Below are 17,798 nucleotides of genomic sequence, written 5' to 3'. Positions count from 1 at the left end.
TGGAGAGGTGTTGGTGGGAAATGTACATTTATTTAAAATTTAAGAAATAAACCGCAGTTTGCCATGCTCAAATCACCAAGATAATGCACAGCGGACTGGAGATGGCCTGTGGGAGGCCTGTGACCCCTTGTTCTCAAACAGTGGACAACTCCCATCTTCTGTGCATTATCTGGCTGATTTGAACATGTCAAACTGAGTTTTTTTTCTTAAATAATTGCCATGCACAGTTCTTTAAGAATTGCAAGGATGATTGTTGGTTTAAGAACATGTGAAGCTTGAAATGTATGTGATTTACTGTTAGCGATTTAACATGATTTCAACACTGTACAGCAGGATGAGTAGATTGCAAAAAACTCTGTGAAATTATACATTTTACTGTACATAAGATACTTACCATAGTCTTAAGCACATCTTATTTGTTCGTACAATGTATGCTATTCTGCAGTTCTCTAGTTCACTGAGTGTACATACATGAATGATTTCATATGCACTGTACATATATATATACATGCATAAAGATGATGGTTTATTGATTTTCATCTGAATAATTTGATCAGGCTAAGCAGGGAGAATGACTGTCTGTTTTTAACGGATTATAGAGCATTTGCAGACAACTTTCATATAAGAATGGCTTTTTTTCGTGTATATATGCATGTATGTAATCTGAATTTTGTATAAACAGCTAGCCTTTCACTGCTCTGTCTCACAGAGAGGCTGATGTCAAAGGATTGCACTGAAGGTTCACTGTTCCCTCGAAACCATTGTGCTGGCCAGCATTTCTGTATATGAAGACTATTGGAAACCACCATTTTGTAAAACCTTGGTATATCTGAGAACCAGTATTAAGATGGGTTTAGTCTGATGTCTAGGGGCACCCATGTCTGTGTATAGTCTCAAACATTTATCATCTTTTTGAAGCTTGTTGGGAGCCTATTGATTTCCAAAAGGGCAGTCTTCGGTAGGAGTATAGAACCAAATAAGTGGATTTGATGCGGATAATAAAGCCTCTGTTTGAGCTTTGATTAATAGGGGGTGTCAATCTATAGCACACATATAAGCCACAGCAGGCAAATCAGCATGGCTTGCAGTGGAGAATTACACCAATCACTGTTGTTTTCAGTATTGCAACAGCAGTTTGTCTAGTGTTTATTTCATACGACATGCACATAGTAGTTAGTGCATGCTAGCCCACATATCTTAACAGATAGCTACATGCATAGATCTGTATTTTATAACTTCAGCTGAGAAGTACTGTGCAAGGACATGACACAAGGTTAAACATCCCCACCCCCACCACAACTACCCTACCACACACAAACAAGAAAAATGGGAAACAAACGTTCATCCTTGTCATTGCTGTAACATTTACCTGCGCGCATGCATATGGAGTAATAACCAACCAGATTGCACCTTTCAGTGGAATTACCAAAATCTGAGAAAATTTCTTAAATGCAGAGAGGTGTGAAGGTATGGTAATGTAAACATGTCTGTACCACTATACGTCTGAATACAGTCAATTGTTCATGTACTGGTACAAATCCATCATATATACTTATATCCATTATATATACTTATATCCATTATATATACTTATATCCATTATATATACTAATATCCATCATATGTGTACAGATTCATGATATACACTTAAGGCATACATGGACTGTCCAGTACAGATCCTTGATTTTAATACATGACTGGGATACCTTGGACAGTTCTGGTACAGATCCTTGATGTACATGTAGGAGATACATGAACAGCTCTGGTACAGATCATTGATATACATGTAGGAGATACATGAACAGTTCTGGTACAGATCCTCGATGTACATGTAGGAGATACATGAACAGCTCTGGTACAGATCCTTGATGTACATGTAGGAGATACATGAACAGCTCTGGTACAGATCCTTAATATACATGTAGGAGATACATGAACAGTTCTGGCATAGATCCTTGTTGTACATATAAGAGATACATGAACAGTTCTGGTACAGATCCTTGATGTACATGTAGGAGATACATTCACTGTTCTGGTTCAGATCCTAGACGTACATGTAGGAGATACATGAACAGTTCTGGTGCAGATCCTTGATGTACATGTAGGAGATACATGACCAGTTCTAGTACATATCTTTATATAATAATATCTTTAGATATGTACTGCAGATTTTACTCTATTTTACAAGCTCAGCGTACATGTAACTCATGTCAAACATAACTGTCATGATGACACTGTTCAGATACATTAGAGTAATTAAGTTGGAAGTAGTGTATTTAATGACACTCTTCGTTTAAGATGCTCCTGGTACAGATTCTTGGGGTACATGTACATATAAAAGATTCTCATACTCTATAAATTCATGATGTACGTGCACTGTACTGGTAAAGATTCTTGATGCAGGGTATACATGTACTCATTGAGACTGTCTGTACACGTTGACACTTTTAATGTATGAGATTATTAAAATTACTGCACTAGTATCGAGTCTTGATGCAGGAAATACTCCTCTGGTTTGTGATTCTTGGTGCAGGAGGTACAGAGTCTTGTTGGTTCAGATTGGTGATTAGGAGATACATGTACTGTACTTGTACAGATCATTGATTAGGAGATACATGTACTGTACTGATACAAATTCTTGATGTAGGAGATACATGTGCTATACTTGTACAAATCGTTGATGTAGGAGATACATGTGCTGTACTTGTACAGATCGTTGATTAGGAGATACATGTACTGTACTGATACAAATTCTTGATGTAGGAGATACATGTACTGAACTGATACAGATTCTTGATGTAGGAGATACATGTGCTGTACTTGTACAGATCATTGATTAGGAGATACATGTGCTGTACTTGTACAGATCGTTGATTAGGAGATACATGTACTGAACTGATACAGATTCTTGATGTAGGAGATACATGTGCTGTACTTGTACAGATTGTTGATTAGGAGATACATGTGCTGTACTTGTACAGATCGTTGATTAGGAGATACATGTACTGAACTGCTACAGATTCTTGATGTAGGAGATACATGTGCTGTACTTGTACAGATCGTTGATTAGGAGATACATGTGCTGTACTTGTACAGATCGTTGATTAGGAGATACATATGCTGTACTTGTACAGATCGTTGATTAGGAGATACATGTACTGAACTGATACAGATTCTTGATGTAGGAGATACATATACATACATTTGTGATAAAAGAAAATGAGATGTGACCATGTACATGCCATGGACTGTACTGACGGACTGTGCAGAGAGATATATGTACTATAACGGTAGAGACCCACAGTACAACAAATACATTGGTAACATGTAAGTGTACCCTAATTCTTCCAATTTTTGAGACAGATATTAGTGGTGTTGAAAGTAGAATATTATATTTCTTTACCAGCCTTTTGGAAAAGTAAAGATATGAACATGTTGTTCATTAGATGATATAATCATGTGACAAAAAAGAAACTCAATATTCCTACTACAATTACATATATATATATATATATATATATATATATATATATATATATATATATATATTAACTAAAATGAGTAAACCAGGTGTCCCAAAAATGAGAAGAAATTGGGTAACATATATTTATGTAATGTAGCACATACGTGTACCAGCTGCACTGGAACAGCCTCTTTATTCAGAATATGTGAACATTTCTCTCCCTGGTGGTTGTAATTGTATGCATATTGGCACAGGACAAGTGGATCTGGCTACTAGGATGTTGTGATTGTAGAGTTAACTTATTTTGTACAGGCATGATAGACAGCTGGGGTATGAATCTAGCTATTAAACTACACGCATATGTGCATGTACGTGCCTGATTTGAGGAAACTTGCCACAGTAGGCCACACCGCTATTAACTTGTCTTTTATGTAATTATTTATAGATGATAGCATTCGGTCAACCTTTGAATCGGCCTGTTTGCCAGAGGTGCAATTGAATTCCAATATGTGATTTCTGTCTGGAATTGGAAAGGGCAGTGGAATTTGCGATGGCCTTGGCCAACTCCCATCTCTCATAAGTCCAATATTGGTCCAACAGTGTTAGGGAATATGGGTTGATGTGTTCTGATCACTGCTGGTCTGCAGGAACACTCGTTGTTGTTATTGGAGTGAAAGGAAAATTCTGAGGGCCTGGTCTACGCCTTGATGTTTATTATAACCCAGCAGTGCCCTCAGGCTACACATTTGCATGTGGAAACTTTATGAAGGTTTGGACCTTTTCAAGAGATCCTCCACAAGTGTGCTATGACTGGAATTTGGTGGCCTCAGTTAATGGGAATAGACTTTTAGGTGGCACTTTAATAATGAAACTGATGTACTGTAAGGTAGTGTATGAGCCTGCTGTTACTGCTGTCATCCATATGTGCAGTATTTCCTCTCTGGTACCAAAAGCAGATTCATATACATATACATTTGTACACATTTTCTCTTTCATATATTTTTCCTGACTGACAGAAAATACATTTGACCATATGGAGATTAAACTCAATTGCAGAATTTGTTATATAGATTTACCTTTTAAAAAACTGAACTTCTTAATTACCTCTGTCTAGGCTGAGGTAAACTTCAAAGAAAACAGGTCTGCAACCTGCGGATGGTCGTGGGTTTTCACTGGGCTCTGCCTGGTTTCCTCCCACCATAATGCTGGCCACCGTCATATAAATGAAATATTCCTGAGTATGTCGTAAAACACCAATCAAATAAATAAATAAATAAATAAATCAAAGAAAACTTAATTGGAAATATAGTGAAATTTACATATGATATGTACATGCACTCCACATCTTAAATAATTAAGCCTCTATAGCACTAAACTTGAGTGGCTTTATATTTTGTAGGATATTTTAGAATGTGATTAATATAGACTGTCATGATGTATAAAGTACATGTATGTGTATCAGCATCAGTCATCAGTCAATATCTGTCTAAATAATACATGATTAGTATAGTGTTGTGAAGACCTGGCATCAGTGAGACATGTTAGTTGAGATTGCATAACAGACCTGTGTTCTTGTGCTGGCCTCCTATGGCCATACACTGTCCAGGTTTATGCTATCTTAATAAATTACTGATCATTATGTTATATTATAACATATACATGTATAACAATTGTTATGTTGAGAATAATAATATTTGTAATAATGTGATGTCATAATGATCTTATTGTTCACAATGTTTACATTATGTTTTCTGATTACCATAATTTGGGTGGACCAGGCACACTGTTTTATTTAAAATATTTTAAAAATAGCTTTAATATTTCACACACTGTTTATTGGATATTAACACCTGTCATGATTGTATGTTGTCAAGGTATGGAGATGGTGCTGTTGTTGAGATACATCTAGGATAGATGTATTTGCAGAACATTATGTGAACGATGGTTTTAAACCAGGTGTTTTTGGCTTGGGGAATGACCGCCATTGCCTTGCAGGGGATATAAAAAAAGTATATTTTTTTATGTGGAAAAGCTGGTAGCAGAAGCTTCAGTTTATGCGAATAGCAATTGGATATGACAGTTATTGATTGCCTACTGCTTCAGGGTAGGGTAAGGATTGCTTCCTGATCACAGCAGGCACTGCTATGCTGTGTCTGCAACATTATTTTTGTCTGTGTTACAAGGAGGCTCAGGTAACACTTCTAGTCAGTCATTTGCACTGATTAGTACGCATCATTACCCTCTACCACCAGTCCCTATCTGTGGCTTTTTGCATGTCTGCCTCGTTTCATTCGCGCATTCTCTGACATCGACCATAATTATGATACACTACACATAATATTAGTACAAGTGCCGATCTGCAGCTGCATCGATACCTTTGATTATGTCTGCCTAGGTGAGCAGACCTGATCTATGTGATGTAGTGCAGAATATCAACACTGCATGTTCACGTTTCACACAAGGTGTGCTTGGAAAATAAGACATATCATTAAAACTTTGCATAGACTATACAAACAAAACGATCTTTATTAGAATGAAAAAATTTCAAGTGCAAGTAATATGTATTAATTGAATACATGTACACGTATATATATTTATGTATATATTTCCTTGCATCTTATTTGTGTATCTGAAATTGTTGTGCCAGGCTTGCCTCTTAATGTTTGTTTGATCTGTTCAGATTTTGGGTATCCAGATACGTGTTGTAGAATGTCAGCTCTGACAGTGATTTACCCATGTCACAATGAAACTGACAAATTAAACAACACTGTCTGCCAATACTTTTATCATCAGAATGTTGTATAGCAAAATGAGGGGTCCACATGTACATGATTTGCCTAATCTTCTTTTCAGGCTTCAGATTTCTGTGGCATGCTGGAAATGCTGACATCTACAAGCCAATACATGTAGCTGGCAGGCTGGTATTAAGGTACCTATCTGTCAATCACATGGGTATTGGGATCAATCCCAGCTTTGAACAGGGAATTTTTCCCTGCCTCCACTGTTCTTTGGGCCTTTGAGGCAATACGCTGTCAGCAACATGTGGTGGCAGTGTAAGTGGTGTTACATGAAGTTGGTTGGTCTTGCCCTCCACCAATGTGCCTTGCACATGAAGCTTGCTGTGCACAGGAGAAATCACTGCATCACGTGCACAACCATTTGCCAGTTGGTTGCCTGGGGCTGTTGTTCTCTTGTGCGCAGTTTGGTTTCCTTCCACCAATGTGCCTTGCACATGAAGCTTACTGTGCACAGGAGAAATCACTGCATCACGTGCACAACCATTTGCCAGTTGGTTGCCTGGGGCTGTGGTTCTCTTGTGCGCAGTTTGGTTTCCTTCCACCAATGTGCCTTGCACATGAAGCTTGCTGTGCACAGGAGAAATCACTGCATCACGTGCACAACCATTTGCCAGTTGGTTGCCTGGGGCTGTGGTTCTCTTGTGCGCAGTTTGGTTTCCTTCCACCAATGTGCCTTGCACATGAAGCTTACTGTGCACAGGAGAAATCACTGCATCACGTGCACAACCATTTGCCAGTTGGTTGCCTGGGGCTGTGGTTCTCTTGTGCGCAGTTTGGTTTCCTTCCACCAATGTGCCTTGCACATGAAGCTTACTGTGCACAGGAGAAATCACTGCATCACGTGCACAACCATTTGCCAGTTGGTTGCCTGGGGCTGTGGTTCTCTTGTGCGCAGTTTGGTTTCCTTCCACCAATGTGCCTTGCACATGAAGCTTACTGTGCACAGGAGAAATCACTGCATCACGTGCACAACCATTTGCCAGTTGGTTGCCTGGGGCTGTGGTTCTCTTGTGCACAGTTTGGTTTCCTTCCTCCAATGTTGCTATGATATATTAACATGAAATATTCTTGCATACAGTGTTGAACACCAATCAATCAGTCTACAGGCCCGTGTATTTGCACACCATGTACAGGTGCCCAAGTAAGAAGAGGTTCCATAAAAAGGAGAAAAAAACACAGTTTAATGAGAATAAGCACCAGGCAGACAGGTGGTTTACATTTCTTTTACCACTTTTTCTGAAGATTGATGAACATGTGACTTTTACATTTGTCATGGATTCCAATTGGTCATCACCAGCCTCAGATGAAGAATACTGAGTAGAAACAAAAAATGTAGTAGAATATGTCAAGTTAATGGAAATGAATGATAGAATAACTGCTCTTGGCATAAGAAATAAAAATGCTAAATTTGAACATTAGCAGATCTCTAGGGGTTTGTTGCGTGTTTAGGACATCTGGTGGATTAAAACGATTTCTGAGCTTAACATTTGTTTTGAAATGTTCTCTTCATAGACATATACAGTGTGTATACATTGTACATGTAGCATTATATAAACTGGTCAGCCTCACACATTTATGGTTATACATGTACTCTTAATGCTCAGTGCTGTCTGGCCTGCTGCATGCGAAGTGCACTACTTGTTAAATATTCATCATAAATAAAGAGATCATAACTCAGTAATACTCAGCTTTTCTGTTATTTAATAACTTTATTCTACATGTGCTTAGCTTGTCACATGTAAATGTGAATCTACCCACAAGGTACATATATTGTAGAATTGAAATAACAAGAGGGCTGACTAAGTGCTGTTTTCAGCAAGTACTATACTTGTACATGTATATATTTTGAAGTACTGTCTACCTAACAATTCTATCATTAATAACACATATCTGTCTCCGTGGATTAATGCACCAAGTTATAAGAACACGTCTAAATAAACACCCGATTGTCGTCTATTATATCTATTTCTCAGCCAGATCAGGATGCATGCTCTTTGATGTCCATGTGCTTAGTTTAGCCCAGTGTATTTATGGACACAGCAGACCATTGTGCACCAAGTGATGTCCAGGATTTCCTGACAAAGCACTTTTGTACGACTGGATTGTCATCACAGAAATCTATGTGTCTGGGCTAGAACTAAATTTGTCACTTCAATATTTTCCTTAGCTCAGACTTTCTTCTGTGCCTGTGTATTTGTATTAAGTAGGTGTATTGACCGTGTGACAGACAGTATCCCTAAATATCAATTCAATAGACTATATTGTAAAAATGCAGGTGGAACTAGAGTATATGAGTACACTTATGCTCACATATACATATAAGTGTCAGTGCCTTTGAGATGTTCTCATTTCAAGTTATATTTGTAATTAGATGGTTTCTGTAAATGTACCATGAACTAGTAAAACTAGGAAAAACAAAAACACAAGTTTTTGTCGACAATGTATGGAAGTAAATTGTACAGCAGTATGTATATGTTAAATAATTCATGGAACATTAAACATCATGATGGAAAAACGATGAGCCGTCAGACGAGTCCTCTTCATATACCAAGTCACATTCCAGTACAGTTGAATGTTTTATATCCTGAAGTTAATAGTTTCACTAAGTAACTCAAAACTATCATTTCATGAAATATTGTTTTTAAGTTGAATAACAGCTACACAACAATAAACTCCAACGGAATGGTTGATATAAAAGGTACATGTAAAATATGTTAAGGAAGACTTTGTGTGTAGTGCAGTGACTTTATCGTGTTTGTCCAGATGGGGTTTTGTGTGTAGATTTAAATCAGGAGGATGTCTTGGCAGAGGGTCTAGTACACATGCCAGAACACTGATTGCAGCACTGACAGCCATTGTTTTGACATGGCTAACTAAATTGCTCTGTATGCAGTGTCAAAAACGAAGGAGGTTGAGAGGGGGAAAAACTCTGATGGCTGCAACAGTTTCTTGTTTCTGACAAGTGTGGAGAGTAGAGGTTGTCTAATCGTTTATGAACTGGAGTAATCAAGTGATCTGTCAGAAGTGAGGGCTGCTGTGTCAGGTTAGGTTAGCTGAACCCAGACATCTCCAGGCGGTACAAGGTGAGCAGCAGGCTCTGGAGAGACAGATGTAGCTCATCTTCTTCATCGTACTTGTACATGTGCACTCTACATGGAGAAACAGAATTAAAGTCATGCTTCATCATCATACAGCACAAACCTTATTTGTATACAAACTGTAAAATTACTGTTTCACTAATTTTGGCCTGTGAAAATGCACTTCCAGAAGTGCATACATTGTAAAATCTTAAGTAAAGATGTTTTGATGTCAACACTTCAGTTTATCTTAAACTAAACAAACAACTTTCAGTTGGCACTATAAAGAGGATTAAGTGAATTACCTATTTGTATATATATACTATACTATATGTATCTTGTATGTTATAAATGAACCTATGTTGTATTTGTATATGATTTTATTGTAAAGGCTCAAGAATATCCCTCTCTGGGTGTATGTTCTTTTGATGTTAAAAATGTGTTTGTGTGTTGTTTGGAAGGCAAGATGATCTGCTGTTGGAAAAATTTAAGTTTAGCACCTAAAGTAATATTTAGGACCTTAGTTTGACTCTAAACATGCACTTTTGGGGGCAAATTTTTAGGGCAAACAACCCTTTCCTTCACCTGCTTGGTATCAGCATGAAAGTGAGAAAATGAAGCCATATAGGCGACTCCAAATGACTTCTCTGTTTGTTTGTAAGATGCTGTAGCATGTTAACATGTATATGTCATGAATTATAAACACGTTTGGAGACTGGCCTACTCTGTATTCAATTATTTAATGTAAAACTGAATGTACTTGTAAAAACTTGCATATGTATATATAGCTAGACTATAGGCATACACATATTTTATGCAGCTGTTTAAGTCACACACAAAAAACTATGTTGTTCCTGGCTATGTTACTGAGAGTATTTTTGGCACCATTCTCTTAGGTGAAGTTATAAAAAACATGACCTGTATGTCACGTTTTCGTATTTTTATACTGATACAATTATTTATAGTATTGGGGTTTTACAACTGAGTTAAGAAGGGCATCTAGAGCATGCAGAATTGAATTACGTTCACATGCCCCTGTAATATAATATTTTGGTGACGTGGCTAGATTTGGTGCAGATAGCTATTTCCCTGTCTTTTTGTGTAATATATGGTATTTATTAAAGCAATTTTAAGAGGCATTGTTTTTTCTTGGCTGATAAAATTATAGCTGTTGTTGTGAAGTTGACCAATCTATCTGATAAACTTGATTTCACTTGATAAACTTGAGGCACATGAAGGCCATTAAAAATGCTTTTGAAGTCACCACTTTTTTTTTGTTTTTGATAAGTAATTAATCAGACTTTCCCCCCCAAAAAAACTTTTAGTGGACAAATCAGTTAGAATCAAGCAAAGTGTGTCGCCTGAAAAATACTTAACTTCAGTTGAAATGCATTAATTTAACAATATTTTGAAATTCATAAATAAGAATGCGTTATTAAGCAGCACAAAAAATCAGCCTTTTGTGGGAAGGGGTTGAAGAATTGTAGACGAACAAGTAGAATTCCTGTGGTGAATAATAGAAATGAATGAAAAATGAATGTGCTTCTACAATTACATGTACTTTCTATTATTCATCTAACATAACTGTACATTTGATGCTGACATGTGAACATCTTATATGACAGTAATATGGTACATGTGAAGACTACCCTGTGTCCTGTTTTATATTTATAATCTCAATTTAAAGTACTAGTTCAGTTTTCCCTCCTGTGGTCTCCTAATACATGTAAATGTTTTAAGCAAAGAAAGGTGTCTTATGGTTTATATTTGTGTTTATTGTTTTTTTGTTTTGTTTTTTTTTTAATTTGATAAACTTTAAGTTTTTATACAAAGGAAATTTAGGTAAAGGAATCTGATTATGGACTTCTTCTCTTTTCATTGCAGCTCAAGATTGTCTCACATATATGCAAAATGGTAGTGACTTGGTGAAGGTGAGGTCAAACAGTCGGCAGTACCACAGGCTGTTTACACTAAACAATGACCTCACAGAAATCAGATGGCATCCCACCTCCAAGAAACCACACAAGGCCAGAAGTAAGTTATTGACTTTTCATTCTCTTGGTAAAAGTATGCAAACACCTCAAATGTTTCTTTATCATGACTTTGTTATTGCTGTTGATTAGATCTTTGTTTGACAGTTAGTGGGTTCAGGATAAATTGCTTCAGTAATCCCTCAAAATACATGGGAACTAATTGTTTTGTTGTGTTGCAGTCTACTTTAGTGAAGATTAAAGCTGGCTTAATTTAATACATTATTTTGAAATTTTGATGATCTGAGTATTTGTTGAACTACATGTACATGTACGTTTCAGAAGTTTGTTTTCCACTGCTCAAACCGTTGTATTCTTCTAAACATGTAAGTGGCAAACTTGCAACTTCCTGACGGGAGTTGTAGATGAGCCAGCACACTTGGATTTGAGCATAGCAACTTCATTGGGCAGGACATTCATTGTAGTTTGACTGACATGAATGCCCTTTTTTTTCTCTCTCTCTTTGTGAAAGCTTCCTAAAAATCTATAAACCCTCAGCAGGGAACTGTGACTTAGGTGAACAGCTAGACCAGGTCTTTAGCATCCTCACATCTGCTGCCCCAGTTTTATCATGCTCTGTTCTTAGATGAAAGTCTGAATTGTGTTTCTAGCTGGGATCAGTCATGGGTTTTATCACTCCCTTAGTCAAGTTTAGCATTCCCTATTGGATTCTCCCAGAGATCTGTGTCATTCATCTTTATAGAAACGGCCCACAAAGGTAAAGAAAAGTAACTTGGAAACCAAATGAATACTTTCTTTATATTAAAGTGTATTGTCAAGCTGATTATACTGCATCTTATACATGTAGGACTAAGCAGTATGCATGTTTAGTGTTCTATGTTTTCCCACTCTGGCCATATTCGCAGCTGTGCACGGCGGTGATTGATAGAACCCACCCACATTATGGCCAGTTGGAGGCGCCTGCACAAGAACATTTACTGCTGATCACTAGTGAAAACAGACAGAGTATAATCTAATCTAGTTGGCTTAGTGTTTTTATTGTGAGAAGCACTAACCAACTTTCCTGTCAGTAATGCCAAACCAATATCTTTTTACTACATTCACTGTGCTCTCAATTCGTGGACCAGGTTGAATCTCTATGTGATTAAGGGCAGCCCTATTTGAAATAAGAGCACATCTATATTCCTATTTGTCTGATTGGTTTTAGCACAGAAAGAACCAACATTGAATTCCTTCCTCTCAATTGAGAATGATTAAGTTCTCTTTGCACTCTGCGACGTCCTGTAACTGATGTTATATAGTCTCAGGTTATAGTCTCTTGGCAAGGCTCTGTTGTATAGCTTAAGGCTGCCGCAGTTTAGCTTTGCATCAGTGGTACAGAAAAATGAAACCTCTGTTTGTTCTTGTTGCTTTTGCTCATGCATTCATCATAGGGCAAATATATACTGGTGTTGCTAATGTCTCCTTGGTTAAAAATTGTCTCAAATGGTTATAATACTGCTAAAAGTGGCATTGAGTCACAATCATTCAGTCAGTCAGTCATGAAGGTATTGCAGTTTTCATTCTGTCTGTAATGTAATATATAATATGGAACTCGGAATGGTGTGTACTTAAACCAATTAGATCGCATATTTTTCAGTTTGCCTATTTCAGGAATAGTTAAGAATGTTGTCTTATTCCAGGGCTGCAATTGGCATTGATGTTGTAATAGCAATAATAATGAATTTTTGGAGAAGGCCTGAGGGACATGTCTAATGGATATGATAAAGGCCAGTCTTAATTCTGGTATATGTAAGTTATATTCTTTTTTTGTGGTTAGATGGAAGTGACTTTTTTTTTTTTGCTGATGTAGGAAAAATATACACGTGTATTTATGTGTCTAAACAGAACAACTGTGAGAAAATAAGTATCTCTTGCATTTAACCTGGGTGTGCTAAGACATAGATCATGATGTTGACAAAGGCATTGTTGTTGATAATTGTGGGCATATTCTGTTGTAGAAAATTGAATATTTAATGAGACAGTGCACCTATAATGGTTCGTTATATTGCATTTGCAAGTAATTAGTCTTACTTTCTTGATGCAAGGTAGAAAAAAAATGTACATACATAGACTATCTGCTTTGAAACTGTTTTCCATTTTATTCGTTGCTTTATCAGTAGTATGCCATTACAGATCTGTTTACACATACAATTCAATACAGTTTGCTGTGGTCATCTACAAACAAAACCAAAATCCAGTACATGTACTCTCGTTGTCAACCCCTAAAATACCTCATATTTTAATACTGACATTTCGTTTGACCCATGTACAAGAACTTTGTTTAGGATTTGGCAGGTTAGAGTGAAATAAGGCCGCTGTAGTATTTGAACAGCGGTGCGGCTGATGGTTTCCAAGGAAGAGTAGTGTGACTTAGAGGATCAAATATTTATTGCAAGACTGCAGATGTGAAGACTGCTCAGACAAGTTTAACCCTTATTACTGACATTTGGCCACTATTACGACAACTTCAAGAAAGCACTTTGGCACAAATGTCCTAATGTAAACCCAGACTAACCAGCAGTAATTAATCTATTATCTGAAAATAAAATAAAAAAACAGATGTTGGCCTGGACAAGCCTTTCATAGTTTTGGGGGGTTTTTTTGTAATGCTTGGGAGAATGCACATTGATCTGTGTTTTGTTGGTTTATTAGTTCCAAAGTACATGTAAATTGAGACAGCTCCAGACAATTGATGTAAAACAACAGTTTCATCTAAGTGAGAGGAGAACTGGTAAATTGAATGTCTTTTGCCAATGTGGACATCAAGAATAATTTCCACAGATGCCCCAAATTGGGGTGTCAAGAAAGCCCCTGTCACTTGAATTAAAAGTTGTAATTTCATTTCATTAGTAGGGGACTGCTGTTGCCTTTAGCCAGAATGCAACGTCCTTTAAGGCTGTGTCATTAACAGTGCTTTACTAGTATGTATCTGTGCACAGATTTGGCCTTTATGGAGAGCTAGGGCTGTTTCTGACTTACGCCAAAACTTAAAATCTCCTCACAACACTTAGTGTTTGGTACTTGAAAGTGAAATTTTGTCTGAAATAAGCTCCAAGATCGTATTTCAAAGTTTAACCAAAGTCAGAAACGGCTTTATGGAATCAACTCCTAATGCTATGTGGTTTGTCTTAACAGATTGTTTATACTATATCTTCATTTGACATCTTCTGTAGTATCTTCTGTAAGAAACTTTATTCAATCTAAAAACAAAAACACCAGTTACTGGTCTTAAAAATCTAATATGCGGAGTGCCCAGCAAACTGTCAGATGTAAAGCCCTAACTGAATCGAATACATGTACATGCACCAGCTGGATTTGAATGACTAACTGGATTGACTTGAGACCAAGAATCTAGGTTCCAGTAGGTATTGCCTCAGGGAGCCATCAGATATTAAGGAAATAAAAGCAAAAATCTTCAAACCAAGTGGACATGTGATATTATTTAGTCAGAAATTAGATGTAAGATTTCAAAGTGTAAGTCAATCTGTACAAGGTTTACAACCTCAGCACAAGTCTCCATGGATGCATATGTGAGTGAAGTCAACAGGTGATTTTGAAGGGCTGTCTGGAACCAGGGGCAGAAGACTCTGTCACAGGGCATGTGATAAATTGCCTCATATTCATCATTCGTTAGATAGTTAGACAGAATGGAAGAGGGATAGAATGGAAGAGCTGTGACAGACCTGTCGATATCTTGATATCTCAGTCGGCTGGGGAGACCATGGTCTGGGCTGATCTGGTCAATTTGAAATGTCAGCAGAGGGCCAGAGCTGTTGTTGCCACACAGCAGGGATGGGAATGAAACTTAAGCTGTGAAATTCCTGTAGCCATTGAACCCCCTCTGTATTGTTACATACTGTACTAAGCACACAATCTTTCTTCTCCCTCCCCACTGATATAATATCCACTTCATTGAGTAGTTCTTGGCAGCAAAGGTCAGCAATGTGCTAAGTCTTGGCCAGGAACCATTTCCAGCTGTCAAGTGGAGGGATCCCCTGTGATGGAAACATTGGTGGAGGGAGTTGGGGGGAGGGGAGGGTAGGCAGGATTACGTCCTTCTCCGTAATAATCGGTACAACAACTCAGAAGATATATATGCAGCTAAAATAGAAAAGTGGACTCTGTCTTGTATGTTTTGAAGCCCTAAAAAACTGTGCTAATATAATAATAAAAATATATCCTTGAAGGTAATGGTAGCCAGCTACCCAATAATTAGAAAAACATTACCAGGATTAGTGGTTGGCTGGCTACCATTAAGACACCAAATTAGCTGGAGTATGACATTCAGTCATTGCTTTTTAGTTAATACAGTTAATTAAGAGTAGTGAAATCAACTATACTCTTCCTTGCGATGTGTTTTTGTAGTGGTAGCCAGTCTGCCAGTTGTGTTTTGGCCAAGTATGGTGTACTGTTTCCATTTATAGAGGACAATTCGTGAAGGGAGATAATGAATTGTTGTAATTGCATATTAGTTTGCCTGGGATTTAATGCCACCTTTATTGCTTTTACAGCTATATATTACATATCACTTGTTGGAGACCAATTAAATGCAAACGTAGTTGTAGTGCCAAAATCAAAAAGTGTGCTGCCTGTATTAAAAGTCAATAAACAATCATTGACCAGCATTAAACATATGTGTGTCAGTTGTTAACAGTGAACTCTGCTGTTGAAAAGGAAAGGCAAATCTATCACTCACAGAAATATTCATGCACAGAACCTGGAATGTACAGTGTGAAAAGTATGCAAATAACTTCTCACCGCTTTGGCTTGATCTGATTAGAGATCTTTTGGTGCTGGAATGACTGACTTGCCAAAGGTCTTGGAAATTGAAAAGTAATTATGGCACCACACACCTTTGTAACAAAATGAAATGATTCTTGAATTATGAAAGGTTTCAGTGTTACATTGCCAGTATAAGGGCAATATTGTAGTGAAGATGTCTCTTGAGGATGGCAAATAAATTTTTATTGCCTATACTGAAATGTCATATTCGGATATCCTGTGCATATGTGTGATGACACTAATATTTGCTGTATACTGTTGTCATGGCACAAGTGTATCAACACACCATCCTTAACACAGATGTCCAAGATTTATGACAATCTCTATAAAACAGTTCTAGACGAGCATGGCAGTTATCTTGTCAGACACCACAGTTTGATGATGCTTTGAGGATCCCAACAGGATATAATGAGGTCCTCTTGTCCTTGCATACTTTTAATAACACATCAGGTAATTTCATAAAGTCTGGCTGAGCAAAAGGTAAATGTCATGGTGTCATTATAGACTTTCACAGAACAGTTGGACTTTGATAGCTGCAAGACCTGTGGGTAGCATGGATTCCTGTCTTTCAAGCTATAGTTAATCTGACTTTAAAAGCCTATAAAGGGTCTGGGCTGGCAGACACTCATCCAACAAGTTTGGTGGGAGAGGGAGAGACTTGTGTTTTCTGTGATTGGCTTGTGTACAAACTAATGTTACCTAGACAGAAAGAAATGCTGACCTATTTTAGTGTGACCTAACCCAAAATGTCCTAGTGCAGTGTTTATTGTCTGGGAAGTGTGATATATTTACTTACTGTAATAACCTTAAAAAATGCAATTTTAGAGACAGATATAAAAGGTCATAAAAAAGTGTGCTTTGATTTCATTTCAAAGACAAAACTACATTGGTTGGATTGGCCATTTTTAGGACTTTATACAAAAAGTATAATTTTATCAGTCTGCACAGCATGTTGCCTTTAGAATATGCTTGAATAAACACCTTTAAAACATGCACAAAGGCTGAAGAATTACAATATTAACTTGTCTTCCAAACAATCACTATAAATGAGACACACTGGGGCCAGGTTCAAACCTTACCTTCGACAGGAAGGTTGTAGATTCTCCCACTCTGACTGATCATGGGATTTTGATGACAATACGCAGTTGACACTCATGTGACCAAACAAAAATAACCTTAAAACATCTATCTAAGATGAATAGAACTCTCCGAATCAATTAAAGCTGGCAACTTAGCTGTCAAAATTATGGGACAAATATACCATATAGAACAGTTGCACATATTGCAAATGTGTGCGATTGTTACAGTATTTTTCTGTCATCTTTTTTAATGGAAAAATATTCATACATATATAACAAGCTCAGAAGAATTTGTGTAATAGTTGGAAGTAGGCTGACAAGTAAAAATGTGTGCGCACTGCGGATACATTTTGCACATACAAGATACAACTGTGCATGTACATGTATGTAATCCGCTGAGTGACTAACATAAATCTGCTGACAGGAACAATAGCTCTAACACATGTATGTAGCACGTGGAAAACTGTACTTGTGTCAGTTAATAATATTCCAAACAGACCAGAACAGAATAGACCGTCTACATCTACATGAATGCTATAGTGTTGGTGCAGATGTCATGTTATACT

The 17,798-nt window shown here is 37.2% G+C and overlaps 1 protein-coding gene across 1 annotated transcript in view; it reads left to right on the top strand.

Moving 5' to 3' along the window:
- The window catches only part of LOC135467842 (inactive phospholipase C-like protein 2), an 87,596-nt gene that overhangs the window by 13,801 nt on the left and 55,997 nt on the right, over positions 1–17,798 (top strand). The window contains exon 2 of the mRNA XM_064745732.1: positions 11,223–11,372. Coding sequence (XP_064601802.1) covers positions 11,223–11,372 — 150 coding nt within the window. The remainder of the gene's footprint in view (positions 1–11,222; positions 11,373–17,798) is intronic.

Source organism: Liolophura sinensis, chromosome 6, assembly GCF_032854445.1.
Source record: "Liolophura sinensis isolate JHLJ2023 chromosome 6, CUHK_Ljap_v2, whole genome shotgun sequence".
NCBI classification, from domain to species: Eukaryota; Metazoa; Mollusca; class Polyplacophora; order Chitonida; family Chitonidae; genus Liolophura; species Liolophura sinensis.
This window is presented reverse-complemented; position numbering and strand designations above follow the sequence as displayed.